General features: G+C 41.8%; 3 protein-coding genes across 6 annotated transcripts; 2 read left to right on the top strand and 1 right to left on the bottom strand.

Moving 5' to 3' along the window:
- The first annotated feature begins 274 nt into the window (after positions 1 to 274).
- On the top strand, positions 275 to 7,884 carry zcchc2 (zinc finger, CCHC domain containing 2). The gene is made up of 14 exons (XM_085939447.1): positions 275 to 1,209; positions 2,109 to 2,223; positions 2,315 to 2,385; positions 2,647 to 2,718; positions 3,105 to 3,205; positions 3,436 to 3,539; positions 3,618 to 3,680; positions 3,878 to 3,932; positions 4,000 to 4,123; positions 4,221 to 4,270; positions 4,423 to 4,490; positions 4,689 to 4,814; positions 5,000 to 6,508; positions 6,615 to 7,884. Exons 1-14 carry the CDS (start codon positions 355 to 357, stop codon positions 6,677 to 6,679), a joined length of 3,378 nt encoding a protein of 1,125 aa, XP_085795573.1. The 5' UTR covers positions 275 to 354; the 3' UTR covers positions 6,680 to 7,884.
- A 1,969-nt stretch (positions 7,885 to 9,853) lies between these two features.
- Positions 9,854 to 11,847, top strand: LOC147041812 (MORN repeat-containing protein 3-like). Of its 3 annotated transcripts, XM_085939547.1 has the most exons (8): positions 9,854 to 9,930; positions 10,015 to 10,109; positions 10,225 to 10,385; positions 10,465 to 10,622; positions 10,695 to 10,851; positions 10,922 to 10,957; positions 11,027 to 11,106; positions 11,195 to 11,847. In XM_085939547.1, exons 3-8 carry the CDS (start codon positions 10,241 to 10,243, stop codon positions 11,258 to 11,260), a joined length of 642 nt encoding a protein of 213 aa, XP_085795673.1. In that variant the 5' UTR covers positions 9,854 to 9,930; positions 10,015 to 10,109; positions 10,225 to 10,240; the 3' UTR covers positions 11,261 to 11,847. The 3 variants fall into 3 exon arrangements, with proteins under 3 accessions (XP_085795673.1, XP_085795670.1, XP_085795672.1); XM_085939544.1 differs by having other exon boundaries at positions 10,922 to 11,106; XM_085939546.1 differs by having other exon boundaries at positions 9,870 to 10,109; positions 10,922 to 11,106.
- Positions 11,738 to 18,123, bottom strand: LOC147041813 (cyclic AMP-dependent transcription factor ATF-1-like). Of its 2 annotated transcripts, none has more exons than XM_085939549.1 (5): positions 17,929 to 18,123; positions 14,583 to 14,736; positions 13,911 to 14,057; positions 12,985 to 13,093; positions 11,738 to 12,913 (listed from the first exon to the last, which is right to left on the bottom strand). In XM_085939549.1, exons 2-5 carry the CDS (start codon positions 14,683 to 14,685, stop codon positions 12,769 to 12,771), a joined length of 504 nt encoding a protein of 167 aa, XP_085795675.1. In that variant the 5' UTR covers positions 14,686 to 14,736; positions 17,929 to 18,123; the 3' UTR covers positions 11,738 to 12,768. The 2 variants fall into 2 exon arrangements, with proteins under 2 accessions (XP_085795675.1, XP_085795674.1); XM_085939548.1 differs by lacking the exon at positions 17,929 to 18,123 and adding an exon at positions 16,605 to 16,901.
- Between the last annotated feature and the right edge of the window lie 192 nt (positions 18,124 to 18,315).

Here is an 18,315-nt window from a genome sequence, read left to right on the forward strand (position 1 = left end):
TTAAAATTTAAGAAAGTCTTTGATTTTTAAAGTTCTGCCTTGGGAAAAAAATAGCTTATTTGTCTGTTTTCTGCAAGAAACCTTTTTTGCAATTGTGTAAAATGTCATCCTGAATGAGTTTCCTGGTGGCTCCTCCTCTCTCTGAAGACGCTGAAATGGTTTTCCATGGCTTGCTGAATTCAGTTGAAGTACTAAAACCATACCAGAAGATGGCAGCAGTGTGCTAGTTGTTATCGGTTACTCTACCGGAAATAATGTAGTAGAAGAAGGAAATAGTAGCCCACTATGGAGCCGCCCTGTTTAATGGCGAGCTAACAGCAGCAACACTCCAAGCGACTTACTCTGGGTGTTTTCATGCCGAAACGCGTTAATAATGTAGTTGTAAACCCCCGCCATTCTGACTTTGGGCTCGTTCTAGCAGCACCGATAATGCCGAAGATGAAACTACGGATGAAAACAGGCAAGGAAGGTGGCGACGAAACGACCGAGGAAGATGCATTAGTGGAGCCGAAGGAACGGCAGCATATCCCCAGTGTGGTCTCTCCCACATCGATGTCCAACAGGCTGGAGCATTCGCCCAACGATCATGTTTATCCACCCCAGTTGGACAAGGAGACTATTTTTGAATGGTTCGGCCTTCATCTAAACCCTGCCAAGCGAATCGAGTTCATGTGCGGGCTGATGCACATGTGTCAACCCCTGGAGCTTCGTTTTTTAGGATCTTACTTGGAAGACCTGGCTAGGAAAGATTATCATGTTTTACGAGACTTTGAGTTTCGTGCAAATAATCCAAACGACCTGGGGATTTTAACGGACCTAATCGACCCCGTGGTGAGGTCTAAGCTACTAGTGTGTCTTTCGCTTCTCGGATCTGACAGCAGGGAATGCGCTGGGATACTCTTTCGCATACTGAGCCATGTAGATCCGTCCTTATTCTACAAAAAATATGACTACTCCCTTCCTTCATTCAGGGACCCTCAACACCACTCGTTGCATCCGGATGGGAATGCTTGCAGACAAACATGCGCCGTGTCAAACACCGAGATCTCCCCAGGACCTTTGGACCAGTTAGCGCTACTTTTCAGTATGGCCTCTTTACACCCAGCTTTTCATTTTCACCAGCGAGAAACGCTTCGGGCGCAGCTAGATAAAATTGAGCTGGCGATAGAAGAGGAAAGACGACAGATTCGTCGAAATGCACAAACAACGGTAAGCGACGAGCTCAATCTGATGCTAAGCTAGCTCTTGTTTACTAGTTTTATTTCACCGTGTTTTATTTTCAGGAAGTTCGCTTTTTTTACTTTTAATGTGCACATCACTACTTGGTAAGCATTGCCAAATGAATTTATTTTCATTTAGTTCGTTTTTTTTTTCTCGTCTCTCGAGTGACAGCTGGTACTTTCGCTGCAGCGAAGCTTCATGCTAACTTGCTGCTAGCAGGCTTAAGTTTTGCAACTCACGCTGTCACAACAGTTGTACAACACGGGAGAGGTGGGGGTCAAGTCTCCAGTAAATCCAGTTAATGAATGGCCTTTCAGTTTCTATAATCGCGAAGTTTTGCAAGTTCTCATTCAGCTACTGATGGTGCTGCATCTGGAGCAATTGCTCAAGGACGCTTAGATGTGATCACATGCAGTAACCTGTCTTCATTTGGGGAAAACGATATCATTTTCCAATTTATGTAACCTCTTGATATTTTATAGTACAACTCAACATATAGTGTCGTAAACGCATGCTGTTGTCATACAGTAGTTTCTCATAGATGTCAAGGTACAGTTTCTCTTCAGGGGAAATGAAACTGTCGGAGAGAAAAGTTTATTTTGCTGCCAGTTGCACACATGGCATGCAGCCACTTACTGTCACTGCACGTGTTTGAAGCTACTCAATCAAATACTTCATCAATACTTAAATTAATTAGCATCTTATCTGCGCTGTTGAATTTTTGTAAAATATGTGCAATAAAGTGGCTCATGAGCTTCCACAGTTTATCTTTGAAAGATCCTGTTTTACTCAATTCGGGTCAATGTAAGTGAAGGGGGTTATGAGTGAATGAATGAGAAGAATACATCTTGATAACAGGAGTGACCGTTGTCTTTTTTTAATCCCAGGAATTGCCAGGACATAAGGTTGATTATCTGCCTTCTTCGTCTTTGGGAGAATGTGCAGACTCCCATCCTCCTTGTCAGAGCCGACGCTCCAGACGCGGAGCGATACAAAGAGAAGGTGAGTATGAACACACCTTCATAACATGCCATCAAATATTTGGATTTTTTTTTCTTATCTTTTAAGAATTGCTCTTTTTTTTTTCGCCCAGCGGTGCATATAGAGGCAATTTTTCTCAAGTGTATCTCTCTGACCAGAATAGACAAGGAATACAACTTTGAGGTGAGAAACTTTAGCAAATGTTTGGTTGTAATTTAATTTCAAATATATTTTACCAATCTTAAATGGGAATGTCTAGCACTTGTATTTTAATATATGGCAACAGAGCAGATGGATTATCCAAAGCTCAATGTTGTTGAGTCATTTTCTGTTTCTACCGAGCCAAATCATTGAAATTGTTTTGTTTTATTTTTGGGACACCCACCTAATCTGATAGAATGTCATGACCCTTTTTTTACTCATGACACCTCGACTTGGTTTCAGGTGAAGTGGTCAGACTCGTCCTCTAGTAACGTGACCAAAACTCATCTGGAATTGGAAAATTTCCTTTTTAAGGTAAGCTCATTTGAATGAGTTGTGATGATTCAAATGGTGTCACTGGGCCAAAAACGTAAATAGCGCGAGTGGAACATTAGTCATGACATTACAAGAGTGTTAGTAGGTTGTGTACATTATAATTTTTTATGTTTATACAGATGTCGATTAGATTAATCAGCAGCAAACATTCTAATCAAATTAATCACTTTGTATTTTAATAATCAATTAATCGTTTAGAGCCATTTTATTTATTTAAGATTGTTCAAATCTTCTGGCTTCAGGCTAATTGTATTAGAGGTGTTTTAAGTACTCCATACTTTAAAAAAAAAAAAAAACATTTATGAAAATACGGAATTGAAACCACTTTTCTTTTGGAGTACAGTTTGTAAACCTTCTCTTTGCAGCTTCCTAAAGATCAGTGCACGGACTCATTTGAGAAGAGCCTCCTGAGACTTTTGAGCCAGGGGCACCACTATGAGAGCAGAGAGTGCGAGAAAAGCCTCAGGTACTTTTTATTGCTATACGGCCAACCTTGCTTATCTGTACATGCCGGCACACAAACGCAACAAGACGAGTTTCATTTCATTCAAAGTGAAACACAGAACTGCTGTCTCAATAACTGAGAGTTAATGTGAATGCAGTTTTAACACATGTTGTTATTGAGCTGACATGATTTATTAGCCTCACTTGAAAACACACAAAAGCCTCCAATTTTCCTTTTACTCCTATCTCCAGGGAAAAGTTCCTTGCTGCGCCTCCAATTTTCAGACAGACCAAGAGGGTGTGCAGCTTCTTCAATTGTGACTCCAGTTACTCCACCAAACCATCAAGTTGCCGTTGTAAGAAACTCGTAACAATGTTTTACTGTGAATCATTGTAGAGCTTGTAGTAAAATGTTTGTGTTGTTTTTGGTCTAGGCAACTGTCAGCTGGGGAAAAATTCACAAGGTGATTGCTCTGACGCCTCAAGTCAGGATGAAGGTGAGACCTCATCATTTCAATAAAACTGAGAAGTTAGGGTTGCAAAAGAAGAACCGAGTGACTATAAAAGTCAGCGAATGAGACCCGACAAATAAAACTTTTCTGACTTTGCTGATTATTATTCTAAGATAGGTTGTCTTCAAATTAAACTGGAAAAAAGGATCCTCATATATATAATGTGTTGTGTGTGGGTGTAGAATCATACACTCAAGGGCATAAGAAAAAGCACGGCGCCAAGAGTGCAAGTCAAAGGTAAGCCGAACGTCTCGCGTCAAGTGGGAAATGGTTTCAAACAAATGCTGCTAAGAGTTCTCTTTAGTCTGCCCAGTGTAAAAGGCCCTCAGGGAGACAGTTGGAGAGGACCTCATGTCGCTGAGCTCAGTGGTTCATCAGAAAGGAGGAAAAGAGGCTTCAATCTGAGAAGCGTGCCGGAACTCGAACAGGTGGGGAATCGTGATGTAGATGGCAGTAAGTAATAGTTTCTTCAACAATCTGATCAGAACTTGACGAAAATTCCCTCCTCCTTTTTGTCCCCCTCAGGAAACAGAGAAACGACACCACCAAGGAGCCAAGGCTAAAAGCAGAGACAGGTAGATCAATAATAGTAATAACCATAAGGACGACTGTTTATTTGACCCCTCCCGATTAAAAGAAAAAAACATTGTGAAACCTTTAAGGATTTCGAATGCATTCAGTCAGCCACTTTGCCTCTCCTTGATGTTTTTCTCCTTTTTTTCTACAGAGGCACAGAAAAAGGATCTTATTTGATTAATGGTAATCTGGCACCAACTCATTTGCCTCAAAATAAAGGTGGGTGTTGGTGTCACTATACCTGGCAGCGTAGCTTTTTTTTTTTTTTTTTTTTTTTTGTCTTGCCTATGTCAAATCAAAGATTCCAGATGATTCATCTTTCTCTTTCTCTTTATTTCGAGTGGGTCAAGTTTGTCTAGGTACTATATCCACAAGGAACATATTTGTGCTTTCTTTTTGCCAATATGTGCAATCCAGGTTTGGTAGCTGTTGCTGGCTCTGGACCGGACACATTTGGTGAAACGTCATCAGAGAGCTACAGTTCTCCATCAAGTCCTCAACACAGAGGAGGAGAAAGTCTGGATAGTGAAGATAACAATAAAGGTAAAAAAACGTTGATACTCTTGTGCTAAGAGGCAAATATCCTGATGACCTTTGTATTCCCATGTGATCAAAAATGTGTGACCAAATTTGCTTTACTGGCCTCTGTAAAAGAAAAAAAAATGAGCGGATGATGCATGGGTGGCAATATATTCCTTCTTGTTCTCCCTTTGGTGTTTGTTTCACAGATACTGACAGTCACTCTGATGACTCCTTCCAAGTAGCAGGCCCCAACATGTTCTTCGCTCGTCAAAGTGATCCAAGTGTCGTGGAAAACCTGATGTCTGTCCACCCTTTGTCCCCAAACAACCAGATAGACTTTACAGGCCCGGAGAACAACTTACAGTTTCCCCCTCTTTCCTTCATGCATCCTGACGTGCTTCCAAACGGCGCCTGTGACCCTCCACTGACCGTGCCTCCGCTTCCCAGCCAAAGCGTTCTCCTGGATGGAAAGCCTTCTTCTGGACCGCTGATGATGCCCATGCCTCCGGGGGTTCCGGTTATGCCAGGCCCCGGGGAACCGGAAAAAAGGGACATCATGCCAACTTTTGGAATCCCATCAATGGGTTTCCAAGCCGGTGTGCAGCCTCTAGTCCAGAGGTTCAAAACCGCTGTGCCACATAACCAAGGTGGTCACGACGGCTCGTCGGAGAGCACTTCCACTCCCGTCGGCTCCCAGTCCGCACAGCAGGCCCCGGTGCGACCTATCGGTGCCACGTCTTCGGGCCTCGCCATGTACCCATCCTCTCTGCCCTGCCAGGACGCAGGTCTGACGCGGTCACTGCCTCACGGAGAGGCTTCCCACCCCAAGCATCCCGGTTTAACCCTAGGGTCTGCTCTGCCGTCCGCATTCACCTTGCCACCTGGAGGTGCGCCGGCAGCTAGTGGACTTGTGCAAGCAGGCGTGCCCACGCACACCCCGGGCCCCGCCCCCAGCCCAGCACTTGCTCACGGCACGGCGCTCAGTGACTGTATATCTTACAGCAATGCCGGTGCTTCCTGTGGAAGTGGCTGTGACAATCCTATCGTGCTTCCACAGAGTCAGCAGCAACAAGTGCCCCCCCAGCCGCCCGCACCGCCGCAGCAGCCACAGCAGCAGCAGCAGCAACAGCATCTGATGGGCTGCGGGACCTGCGGCTGCCACAACAACTGCGGCAGTCGAGGCAGCGGCAACGGCGTGAGCGGCTGCCAAGCGCCGCTGTTTTTCCCCAACCACCAAATGGCCGCAGCCGTGCGACAGGTCTTCAGCGTCCCGCCCCCTCTCTTCCAACTCACGAGCCTGTGCATCAACAGCTACCTCACCCAGGGCCAGCCACCCCACCAGGCCAACGGGGCCGCCGCCCTGCCGCCTTTCTACCCAAACGCCCCGCCCCCCGGCCACCCTTCGGCCTACGGCCCCATCCACTCGCATCCTCACAGCCACGCAGACGTGTCGTCTCACATGCTGAGCACGCAAGTGGTGGCGGCGGCGGCCGCCGCTGCGAGCTACAACCTCCAACAGCAGATGACACCCGTCGCGTCGTTCCAGCGCATTTACCGGCAGGTTTACCCCAATCCTCTTGGGATGCTTCAAGCTGCTTCACTCGGGGGCGGCGGAGTCAATAAGAAGAACGGGAGCGTGTCCTGTTCCAACTGCGGCGTGAGCGGACACTACGCTCAGGACTGCAATCAGCCCTCCATAGACTCCGCACAGCAAGGTAATCCAGCCGCATGGCTAACAGAGCAAATTTGTAAAGACAAATGCTAAACAACAAATGTGCCTTCCAGCATCAATTGCGGTTTGTATTTGCTTTCTCCCTCCAGGTGGTTTCCGGTTAAAGTACGCGGCTTCTTCACACGTCGCGGAGGCACTCGACGGCGCTGACTGAAAAAGCGGAGCTGTTTCCACAGTGGCGGTCGGGGTGACCCCGACGCTTCTGTGTGCTCAAAAAGAGCAACGACGTAACAGGAAGCCTTCTGAGAGAAAGCGTCCACTGTTAAGGGCTCAGCGGACAAAAGCAACAAAAAAGTATTTGTGCCTAAACCTTATTCACATGAAATCATTTGGATGTCTGACGCACACCAGTTCCTCCCCTTTCAGATGAATTTGGATGTTTTTGCACTGAGGGTTGGAAAACATTTAACTTATTACTACTTGATTATTATCATTATGATGAGGAATATTATTACTTTTAGACCTTTTTAAAGTGAAGATAAGCCTGAGCAACATGAAACAAAAAAAACAAAAAAAAGTTCTCCTGCTTGTAAACCCTGCTATTTATGCTTTGTCGACATTACTGTTCTTAGGAAGGTTTTATTTGTTTGACGGAATATTTTCCAGATAGACGGTAATCAAAATGTAATTGTTAAGAAAATAATTGTGTTGACCTCACTGTAAGTTTTTGAATGTATGCCACATTTAAGGAAGCTGATGTGAGATGTGTGAATCGAATGCTTGTTTTGCCACTCAATAAGATTGTGGGCATTTGAAGATAATTGCTGCCTCGCATTTTTGAAATGTTGGGGGTTTTTTCCGCTAATGTGCACTACAACATGAGAGGTGACGTGCATTTCAAGCCGATGTTTTACTTTGTATTATTAACATTCGTTGTCACCTGCAGATACTACAAAAACACAAAAGGAAAATGAGTTTTTTTCCTCAGTTCAATGAGTACAGTGAACCCTCGCATATTTACAGAGTGGCATTCACAAATTCACATGTTTGGTTTTTCATTTTGGTTTCTATACATTCTTTAGTCACCTTAAAGTTCACCTACTTTATTTGTTGTGTGTGGCACCCCCTTGTGGCCTCTTTGTGAGTTTGAGCTTCATTGAGATGAAGTGCTTTGATGGCACTTGGGTGCAGAGAAACATTTCTAAAACAGTAGCACTTTGTCATCATGTTGTAGCATCTATAGGCAATTGTAATTTCCACAGTAGCGGTGGTTCACTGTACTGTGCGGATATCGAGGTTGGGAAATGTATCAACAGTCTTGGGAAGTGCAGTATCGACAACATTCATTTGAAGGGTCAAAAGGTTTCTGGGGCTGCTGGATTATTGAAATCATGATGACATGTATTTGACATTTTACAAGTTACATTCATTCATGAACTTTTGTTCATTGAACACGTTAAGGTACAACACTGCCTATTAAATATGGCCTGGATCGCCGCACATCAGAATCAGCTTTATTGATCACCTTTGTGCATGCCAAACAGGGAATTTGACTTGGGTTGATCTCAGCCTCTGTACAACATTTCGGTGACTGACTAACATCTAACATAACATGCGGGGATGTCGCGGTTGCACGTCTCAGAACGGAAACACCGAATAATCGTTTGTCCTCGATGATATGAATTTTGAGATCGTCTTTGATTAATTGAACAGCCCTACTGGATCCTAGATATCAAATAAACGCACGGACCGCTTTCCATACTGGTTTGGTAACAAAATGTCCTCCACTGCTTTATGTTGTGTTGGTTAGAGCTGCTTGCTGTTGCAATGAAGAACTATGCATGTACTTTGGTTGTGAATTTTAATGTGTGGTGATGACAATGGTCAGGGCAAATTACTTCTGTCCCACACTGCTTCCAAGATATGACTTCTTTCCCAATTTGATAGACTGAATCACAAGCACTGCTGATGTCCACCAGTCGGACTTGTGAAGAAGGAAGTCCTCTGTAAATATTCGGTGCAGGGGAGGAGTTAAACGTGAGTGTTGTGTTGACCTCAATGGTGTAAAAATAAGAATAATAATAGTACTGTTCATTTGCTTGGGGTCGCTCTTGTTTACTGTACTCTTTGATACTGGAATGCCAGATATATTTCTAGAGCAAAATTTGGATTTTATGCAATGTTTTCATTTCAATTAAAAGCAATAAAAGGAGAAATGTGTTGTCATGAATATTCAAAATAGGCTTTTTGCTTTCAGATTGTATTTCGATTGTCACAATGATTCTAGATAATTGATACAAATGATCTTTTATGTCATGACTACACAGAAAAAGTAACACCTTCCAAAACAAAATTAACCTTTAGATGATCACATATATTTTTGACCCACAAAAAAAATCAACTTTACATCGTATCAACTCTGACACTAAAAAACTAAAGGGGACTTAATAGAGATCCCTGTACAGTAAATTGTAAAACGGGTGATGAACTCAATACCATAGTATGAGAAACTTTTGTTTTCGTGGCTATAGCAACCCATCAAAATCCCTGACGTGATTCTCAGTGGATGAAATCCGACTGTTGATCTTCACCATGTACATGTATGCTCCCAAATATTGCACCAAACCATTGGAATGCGTTAGATTCTTGGAGGCCAGTCCAGTACAGCCAGTGGTCCACAGATGAAGGATGCAGCCACCGCCTGCTTCAAACTTAGACTCCCAGGCAAAGCCCACAGACAACACCCCGAGCTGGGACCCGGCGCCAGTCCCAGAGCGTAGGAATCCAGCACATCCCTGAATCGGGAGGGACCGACCCCCACATCAGGCAGCACGGCTAGCGGAATAACCCATGCCCACCCCTCCGAGAGAGGAGAGAAGACCACAGGAGGGTGCACAGTAACCACGTCGAAGCCTGAAACAGGCTCTCCGATGAGGGGACGGTTGAGACTCCCCGGATACCAAGGAACTGCGAACGGCTCCGACGCTGGGTCGCAGAAGGAGGGCGACGCATCATCTGCGAGGAAGAACGAGTCTCGCTCCTGACCGGTGCACACCGCAAATCCAGAGTCAAGATAGAAGCTCGAACACATGCGAGTTGGTATGTACTGGAACTACAATGAGAAGATGAAATTTCGATCTTTCCAGATGACAGTCTTTCTGAAACTAGGTATGCACTCCAAGTTTCCACATAGTTTCATATCAAGGGGTATTTTGATTGTGAGGCAGAACGGCGAACCACTACATCGTAAAACTTTTCTCGATAGAGCAACACGATGTCATTTTCTTTATCAAACCATGACATCATTCGCCATCAGAGGTCAAGACTTTATGTCATCGCTTAATGTTCCCCAACCTTATTGTTGAGGTGTTTGCTCCATTTCCTATCAGGAATACCTTCACGACAAGAGTCCTGATTAAAATGTTTGTTCTCAAATACACCAAGCATCTCAATATATATCGACAGGTGATTATATTTTGTCCATTTTCATTCCAAGCCCAAACCTCAGATGTTGCAATCAGATCTTCATTTGATTTGCATTTCTCGCAGTGCCCTGATCACTTCCCTTGAATGAAGTTCATTAGCTCCATCGTCCAGACATCAGGCCCTTTTGCTTGTGGCTAAATTTTCATTCATCTCCACAGGTATGGAGTTACATGATAGGGTAGATAGAATCTGAGTGCTTTACATGCATGGGATTGACTGATTAAATAATCCAATAACATTTTTGAATAATCTTGTCAAAACTGTCCTAAACAGGTGACCCCAGCCAAGGATGCCGTTCCTTAAAAAAGCTCGACTCAGCCTGCCTCGCTCAACAGTAATAGACAAAGCAGCAAAGAAATCCGGACTACGTGGAACGATATTTTCAGTCAATGGAGATAACTACACCGGAGAGTGGTTGGACAATAAAAAACATGGTGAGTCAGCATTATTTTTGTTCCCAAATCATGTGATGTAATGGTTCCATTTCAAAGTGTCATCTCGTAATTTATAAAGGTTGGGGAACCCAAGAGTGGAAGTCATCTGGTGCCATTTACAATGGCGAGTGGAAATACGGCAAACACGATGGCTACGGCATCTTTAGCGTACTAATGCCAGATACCAAGAAGTATACCATGCAGTACTGTGGAGAGTGGAAAAATGGAATGAAACACGTACGTATATTTAGGAAAACTTGTATCACACATCTTAGATCTCGAAGTGAATTTAAAAAAAAATCTTTTCAGGGACATGGCTCCTTCTTTGATGTGCATGCAACGTATGAGGGAGAATGGAGTGAAGATAATCGTAGTGGTTGGGGGCGACTCACCTATAAATGTGGTGATCTCTACGAGGGGGAGTGGCTATGGGATAAGGAAGATGGAGCCGGTGTTATTCAATTTGGTAAGTTTACCTTTTTGTATTTGTGGCGGTTGAATGATTTTCAAGATCTAACTTTATTGTCTGTTTTAAGACAACGGGAACTGGTACGAAGGATCTTGGAAGGGCGGTAAGAAAAACGGTCATGGGAAGTTCTACTATGCTGACAAAGGTCTCATTTATGAAGGCCTTTGGGTAGATGGTGATGCAAAATGTGGGACTTTGTCTGATTTTGGGAGAGAAACAGCACCATTCCCCACCAAGTATCCAATTCCACGGGTAACGTTTGCACTCTATCACAGTTCTCATCCCACCATGATTCAGTATTGAAATTTGACTTCAAAAATGTCTTTTTTTTAAATCCCAGGTAACACTAGTGGACATGAAAAGAGTGTTAACAGAAGCCGAGTCAGTATACGTGGATGAAAGTTGATGGGGGAACATGAGGAAACATAGTTTTCAATGATTTTGCTCCAATCAAGTTCTTTTTGTGTGAATTCAGAAACCTTTTGTATTCGTTTGAGTTCATGGACATATGTATCAAGACAGATGGCCATTACACCAACAAGAACCCAAAAATGAGAAGAATGGATTATTTGGAATGACTTTCTGCTGTGTAGCAGAATTTGAGCCCATGTAGGAGAAAGACTTTGGGGTTCAAGTCACTGTCCTGATTGGTACTTCTTAGAGGTCCATCCCAAACAAGAAATGTGTCCTGCCGTCCATCACCACTGATGAAAACCAGCTCCCAGAGCAAGCCATGAACGTTCTAAGTCAAGAGGAATATTTGTGAATGGAAATGTGATAATCCTCCATGGTTACTCAAATAAAGGTCAGCTCTTGGAAAACGCTTTCATCCGTTTGGTTCGAGAAGCATTTCCAATCTCAGTTCAGTAATAAGGTCAAAGAATTTCTTGATAGTTTCAGAAAACTTTATTCATCCCCGTGGGGCAATTAAGGGAGCAGAGAGCAACACAGTTATTGACACAAGTTTAAAAACCATCTTCCATTCTATTGTACCGGTTCCAATAGAAAAAAACAACAACAACCCTCATATAAACAAATCTATACATTCCATAAATGTTCTATACTGCTTATCCTCAGTAGTGCCGCTGGTGAGATGGGAGCCTGTTCTACTTGACTTCAGGCAGGAGAGGGTGCACAGTCTGGACTGGTCACCCAGTCAATTACAGAAAAACAATAAAATTCACTCCAAGAACAATTCAATCTTAAAACAGGATGAAGAACAGTGGTGAGAGGACAAAGCCCTGTGAGGAGCCCGTAGAGGTAGTAAACAAGTCAGACTGTTGTTGATCAAGACTCTCATTCAAGAAGTCCAGTTTCCAGGAAATGAGATAATACAGGGAGCCACTCTTCAGGGTTTGGCTCAACAATGGGTGGCTTTGGCAAGGCAGGACGACGCTATTTAACAGGCACTTAAGACGGCATCGGTCACTGATGACGTCGGCGCCACTTTAGACATGCCTGGAGTTGGATAGCTGACTAAGGTCCGGAACCACTGCTGGTTCTGGATGAGTTAAGTCGGGCTCAAATAAATTGTTTGACGGGTTAAGAGGAAGAAATTGAAGAGGCCAAGGATGGGATGGAAACCCACATGATTTGCGCCAATGACTTTGCCTTGTGAAAAATGTTCATGGTCAAAAAAAAAATGAGACAATTTGTCAACCGGTACTGAAGACAAATGTGCAATTTTCTATTCTGGTACAATATGTGAGAGCTTTTCAACCCAGCTTCATCATCAGACCTGTCTCAAATTATTCTTCAGCAAGATATGAAGCCCTTGTTGCTCCACAATGTGTCAATAAGATGGTCAGCTTCCTTCCTTGGCATCCTCTAATAGCAGCAGTTTTTCTTTTGTTTCCTAATAAATGAATAACTAAATGAAAATGTACAGTCTTTGCAGCTACTTGAACAACCTTATCAAGGGCCGTTATGATGACACATTTCTTTCCAGGTTTTTAGCTCTTCCTTCAGAGCCTTATTCTGATTTTCAAGCTTTGCCACACGTTCCTCCAAGCCTTGAACGTAAGCCTTTCTCCGCCTCCTATATTCCCGTGCGGCCTCCCTGCAAAAGATATCAAATGTCAATTCAGTTTGGCTTTTTTTTTTTCTTCCCCAGTTTAATTTTCCATCTACCTGTTTTTCATCAAGCTGCGTTCTGATTGGTTGCGAGGACCGCTGCCCTGCGCCACGCCCTGTGGGAGGATGGAGTTGGCGTACTGAAGCTGTGTGGCTGTCATGTCACCTGCCAAACCAGCAGAGGAAAAATTTATAACCTGCACCCGGAAAAAAAAGCTGCATATGCTTGTTTCTTTAGGTATATATTGCTTTTTTTTATACAAAGGATTTGATTATTAGCAGAGCCGCGGGGGATCAAGTCAAACGTGGAAATTCGTGGCAAGTCGGGAACTTCAAGTCGCATGTCCAGTCAAGTCCAAAGTTGTCACCTTATTTATGCTCTTCATAACTATAGAAGGCCAACATTCTGTTCGCTACTTCAATTTAAATATCTAAGTCACAACAAAGCATCGTATGGAAGTTGTTGCACGTGTAAAATATAAATATATTTTTTTGAAATAGTCTTGTCTGTGCGCCAACCATTTGATGTATTTCAAAACAATACTTTTATCTTGATTTAAATTTACTTCATTTTAAAAGATACAGTTGTATATAGATGATTTACTTAATTGCTCTTTTGGGTTGTGAAATATGGATTATTTAATTGATTATTCTTTTGGATTCTGTACTGTGTTGAACTCAAATGTACACTAATTTAAAACCATAACTCAACATATATAATTTGAAAGCATAATTGACCACTTCAAAGCACAGCTCTATTTTTTTTTCGATTTTCAAAGCACATTTCATAACCGCTTGTCCTCAGTTGGACTGCCAGAACTCGGCAGGGTCAAGGCAGACTGCGATCCACCAATCCCTGCCTCCACGCCACAATCATAAGAACTACGATTGAACAATTTGTCAACTTTGTAGTGATTATAAAACCTAATCCATAATTGACTTTCCACCTCTTATGTGCCGTGAAAGCAATTCAGTATTTGTACCTGCAAGCGGTTGAGCAAATTGCATCTGCAGGTTATCCTGCCGCTCTGTGCAGTATGGAATGGGTAGAGATTGTGTTGGTTGTGTACTTGGCATAGCCATTGTTGCCACCGTCTGTGCTCCCTCATTCTGATAACAGAAAGGACCTCCTTTAAAATGAAAGAAAAGTCTGTCATTTATAAACATAATATTTTAGTTTACATTTTGGTTGGTCTTACATCTTTTTTTCTTTTTTTTTTTTTTTACATATGCACCTCAGATGTTGCTTTGACACGGGAACATTTCTAATAGTTATCCCCCACTTAGCTACAAACCTGTGTGTTAGCTTGTTGGGTGTCTAGCACTAATGACACTTTTGTCGTTTGGATGTCACCGTCACGTTTGAAAAGTCAGAAATGGTCGGATTATTGGATGTCTAAGAAATAATCCCAATTAATTGTCCTGTGGTGTTGGGATCCCCCCATCAACCAATCTGCACAGAAAATGGTTGGGGCCATTTTACATGTTAAACCAACTGAAAATGTGCGCTAGAAATCATCCTGACATTTTTGCTTTTTTTTTTTTGTCAAGACAAAAAACAAAGTCTCCCAAATGGGCCTCGAACTTTTCTGGCAGTTTGGTTGCCCAGCTGATTGTTACAAGTCATGACAATTGATAAATTGATAGTAAATTACCTTGTATTGAAGGGAAATAGTTGTTTGGGTGATTCCACATGTTTTGATAGTAGCCAAAGGCATTGGATTCAGGAGCGAGCGTCTGCGGGTTGATTGTGGTCATGGCTGTCAGCGTCTGTGTCCCCTCGGTGTTTAAAGTGTGAGATTGAGGAGGCTGGAAAAGGAAAAAAAAATAATAAAGAAGACCGTGATTAGCAAAGCAACTAAAGCCAAATTAGTGGTCTTTTCTTTTTCCCCACAAAACTTACAAGGACTAATTTTAAATGCCTTGATAGGTTCTGGGTCAAGACACACTGTGCCGAGTATAGAGCTCAAGAACAGTTTATTGTTTCAAGTAGATAGTGTTCTTTTGTTTGTACACATTGCACACCAAGACAAATTAAAATAATTACTAAAAAGAACTGATGACTGAAATGTATACACAAGCCACAAAGCATACGGGCAAAACGTCTTGTGACAGTTGTGGTTTTTCTTTTAACAAAATGTTGCCGACTATATTGCCTGTGCCTTGTGTACAAAAATAATATGCCAATAATGTGAAATCTACAGTCCGCTTTATTGTCAACATGTGGCTGCTTTGAGAAATTGGGTCGCTTTGAGTCCTTTACTGGGTGTAAAATAAAATCAACACTATCAAAGCATTCTGGAGTGAAATGTGCTGCTCAGTCAGGGAGCTTGGTCACACTTGCAGATTATGGGTCTTTCAACAGGATTGTTTTGTTTATTTCAGCTTGTATATTGTCACCATTCAACATAATTTCATTTTGAAAACTGTAAACACGACTTGTAAAAATGGGCAATGGGATGAAACAATCAGGATGTCAACTAAAAATACACAGGGCAAACATTTATGACGGATGAAAGAACCTGACATACATTCTGGATACTTCAAACTTGAGCAGGTTGGAGCCCTTTGCTCATGAATGATCCCCAAATTACCTGAGGAGGTGGGCTAAAATTACCATTGAGTGTTTGCTGCAGTGATTTCCTCAAATGTCGAACAAAAAATTACCACCATTTTTGTTCATGCTATTTTTTTCTCCTCAGATAAATTTTTGACCTTTGGACTTGACTGGATCTTTCAGTGGTACAAAGGGTCCTGTTATTGTGAGGTTTTCATTTTGAAAGCCAGGGTCCATCCACCATGAAACATTGTGCTTCATAAAAATCAAAATCAATACACACACTTTTGACAGGAGGCCCAACATATGCCAAAACTAATGGAAGGTCAGAGAAGCAGCATAACACCTTGTGCAGAAATATTAGGAGAAAGGCATATTTATATTGACCACCCCATGCAAAAGCAATTAGAAAATTAATAATATAATTTCGGATTATCAAATTAATAATAAAATAAAGTTTTAATCATCAATAATAAATAACATTTTAATATTAACATGTTATTTTTGTAACCAGGAATCAACCAATGTTTTTTCTGATAACGTTAAAAAAAAAAATCCTGTCCTATCTTTTGTATGGCCATAATTCCAGTTGGCCGCTCAAAATGAGTTTAAGGTATTGAATACCAAAACACAATGTGGATACATGTAACATGTCATGACATAATATGAAAAGAATATACGCATTTATGATGGTGTGACTTGTCACAGTCCCTGTGCTTAGATGAAATGTGAAAAAAATTGACAATCATCCGCACAATTCGATTTAATCAATACTCCTGAAACGATTATTACTTTAAACATAAATTCTCATTTATCGCAAATAGCGCACGACTCACATGAGTGGTATTTGAAATATATGAAAGTGAGGAGACGCAGTTCAGAGAATGTGCCGATGTGTTTTTCTAATCGTATTTAAATGATTAATATTAAAGGAGTGGGATCGGAGTACGAATTCGCTACTGGAGACCAACGAGCCGAAAAGACAACCTGCAAGCTATTCAACCGCACGTCATTTATTTGTCGAAATAATGCTAGATGGCCATTGAACGACTTGGCACGTTAATATGATGATCCTGCATAAATAAAGCCGCTTTTTTTTCTCCTCATTTAGAATACTCACATCCATGCTGAAATTGGACGGTGCCAAAACACATCACATCTCTTTCCCCTTCACATGATCTTCAAAAAGACATCAATTCCGGCTGAGAAACAGCGCAAGGCCAAGCGGTCTTTCAACACTGGTTGTTTATTGCGTCGAATCTTATGTCACCAAAGCTCTTAATGCAAATATTACTACAACTAAAATGCACCATAGGACTACTTTATTTGACGTCACGTAATTAATGCGTCAACTCGAATTGCCGCGAAATTGGGTTTTTTTTAAAAATAAATCAAGATGAAAACATTTGCGTACTTGAATGTGATTCTTTTCTGTCAATTGATTGCGACAAAGTCTGTACAAAGAGTGCTATTGGCGGACAACATGATCAAACATGCGGTCTTAAGCAATTTACGTAAGACTTGGGCGGCAGCTATATGACGTAGAATACGAATTCATTCAGATATGAATGAATACGCAAATGAATAAGAAGTACGTCAGCCATCTGGCTGAATGAATTTGGCCTCATGTGAACTACACTGCAGGTCATGAAGAGGACACATAAAAGCATTTATTGCCACGGACCATCAATTAAGTTTTCTTTATTAAATCAACATTTAGATTCCTGTCCTGGGGTAATAACTTGCTCGTCAGAAAAAAACGACATCGAAAATCTCATCTCTTTATATTGCCAACAATTTATGGTGCGCCCAACGGCAATTTGCAAACTCAAAATGTAATCCGATTTGTTTTTATTACTGTAAATAGTATATTTTATAATAGAAATAAGAAATCGTGGTTGTATTTTTTTATGAATGCAATTTGCAAACGACTTGTTTCAAGCAAGCCCAAATAAATTACTGTGGTTTGGAATTTGGTTTATATGCATTATAGTTGGCTCATATGAGGGGGGGGGGGGGGGGGGTCATTGATTTTTGAGTTCGTTTGTAAAAACCTTTTCTTAAACTTTGGAAAACGTCAACATGTCAAGGCGTGATGTAAAATGAACATCACGAACATTTCGAAATAGAACAAGACAACACTTATTTGATTTGGACTTTTCCAAGAGACGTCAACACGTGACGCAGTATTGGTGACGGCCCTGGCGTGAAACTCTCAAGTGTTGTCGTCAAGCACACTATGAGTATGTCATTTAGTTTGTCATTAAAGTAAATTAAAAAAAAAAAGAAAAAGTCAAGCAGACTACGTAAAATTCGTGGGTGACCTATTGACTGAAATATTGCCGCCGCAAAGGATTATGGGTAACAATTTCTTTCCTTAACTAATGGTAAATGTGGATTATAGATTGTATGGAGACAAAAAACATTTTTAGGATTGCAACAACCTTCCTCTAAGTTCTTCTTGTTCTTCTTGTTCTTCTAAGGGCATCTTGTTGGAAAGGGAAAAAAAATGTCCCTTTGCAAAAAAACATATATATTTGTCCAAAGCGGTCCACATTTTCCAATCAGCTGGGGTACCATTGCAAAATAGTTGGCGGAATAAAGGACTGAGAATGAGTGATCCGGCTCCATCACTCCCCAAGTGGCGTTCCCTGAGGATATGAAGCATATACTGTATCGGGCGTATCTGCATGAAGCCGACTAACAATATCGCTTCAAACACGTTTTCCTTATTCTTACAACAATTGTGTTTACGCATACTTGAACGTGTTATTATTTATTCCGACGCTGAAGTCCGTGAGTGTTGCGTTTGTACTTTTATTAGTTGCACA

The sequence above is a fragment of the Syngnathus leptorhynchus genome, chromosome 19 (assembly GCF_054491065.1).
Source record: "Syngnathus leptorhynchus isolate UIUO chromosome 19, UIUO_Slep, whole genome shotgun sequence".
Taxonomy (NCBI): Eukaryota; Metazoa; Chordata; class Actinopteri; order Syngnathiformes; family Syngnathidae; genus Syngnathus; species Syngnathus leptorhynchus.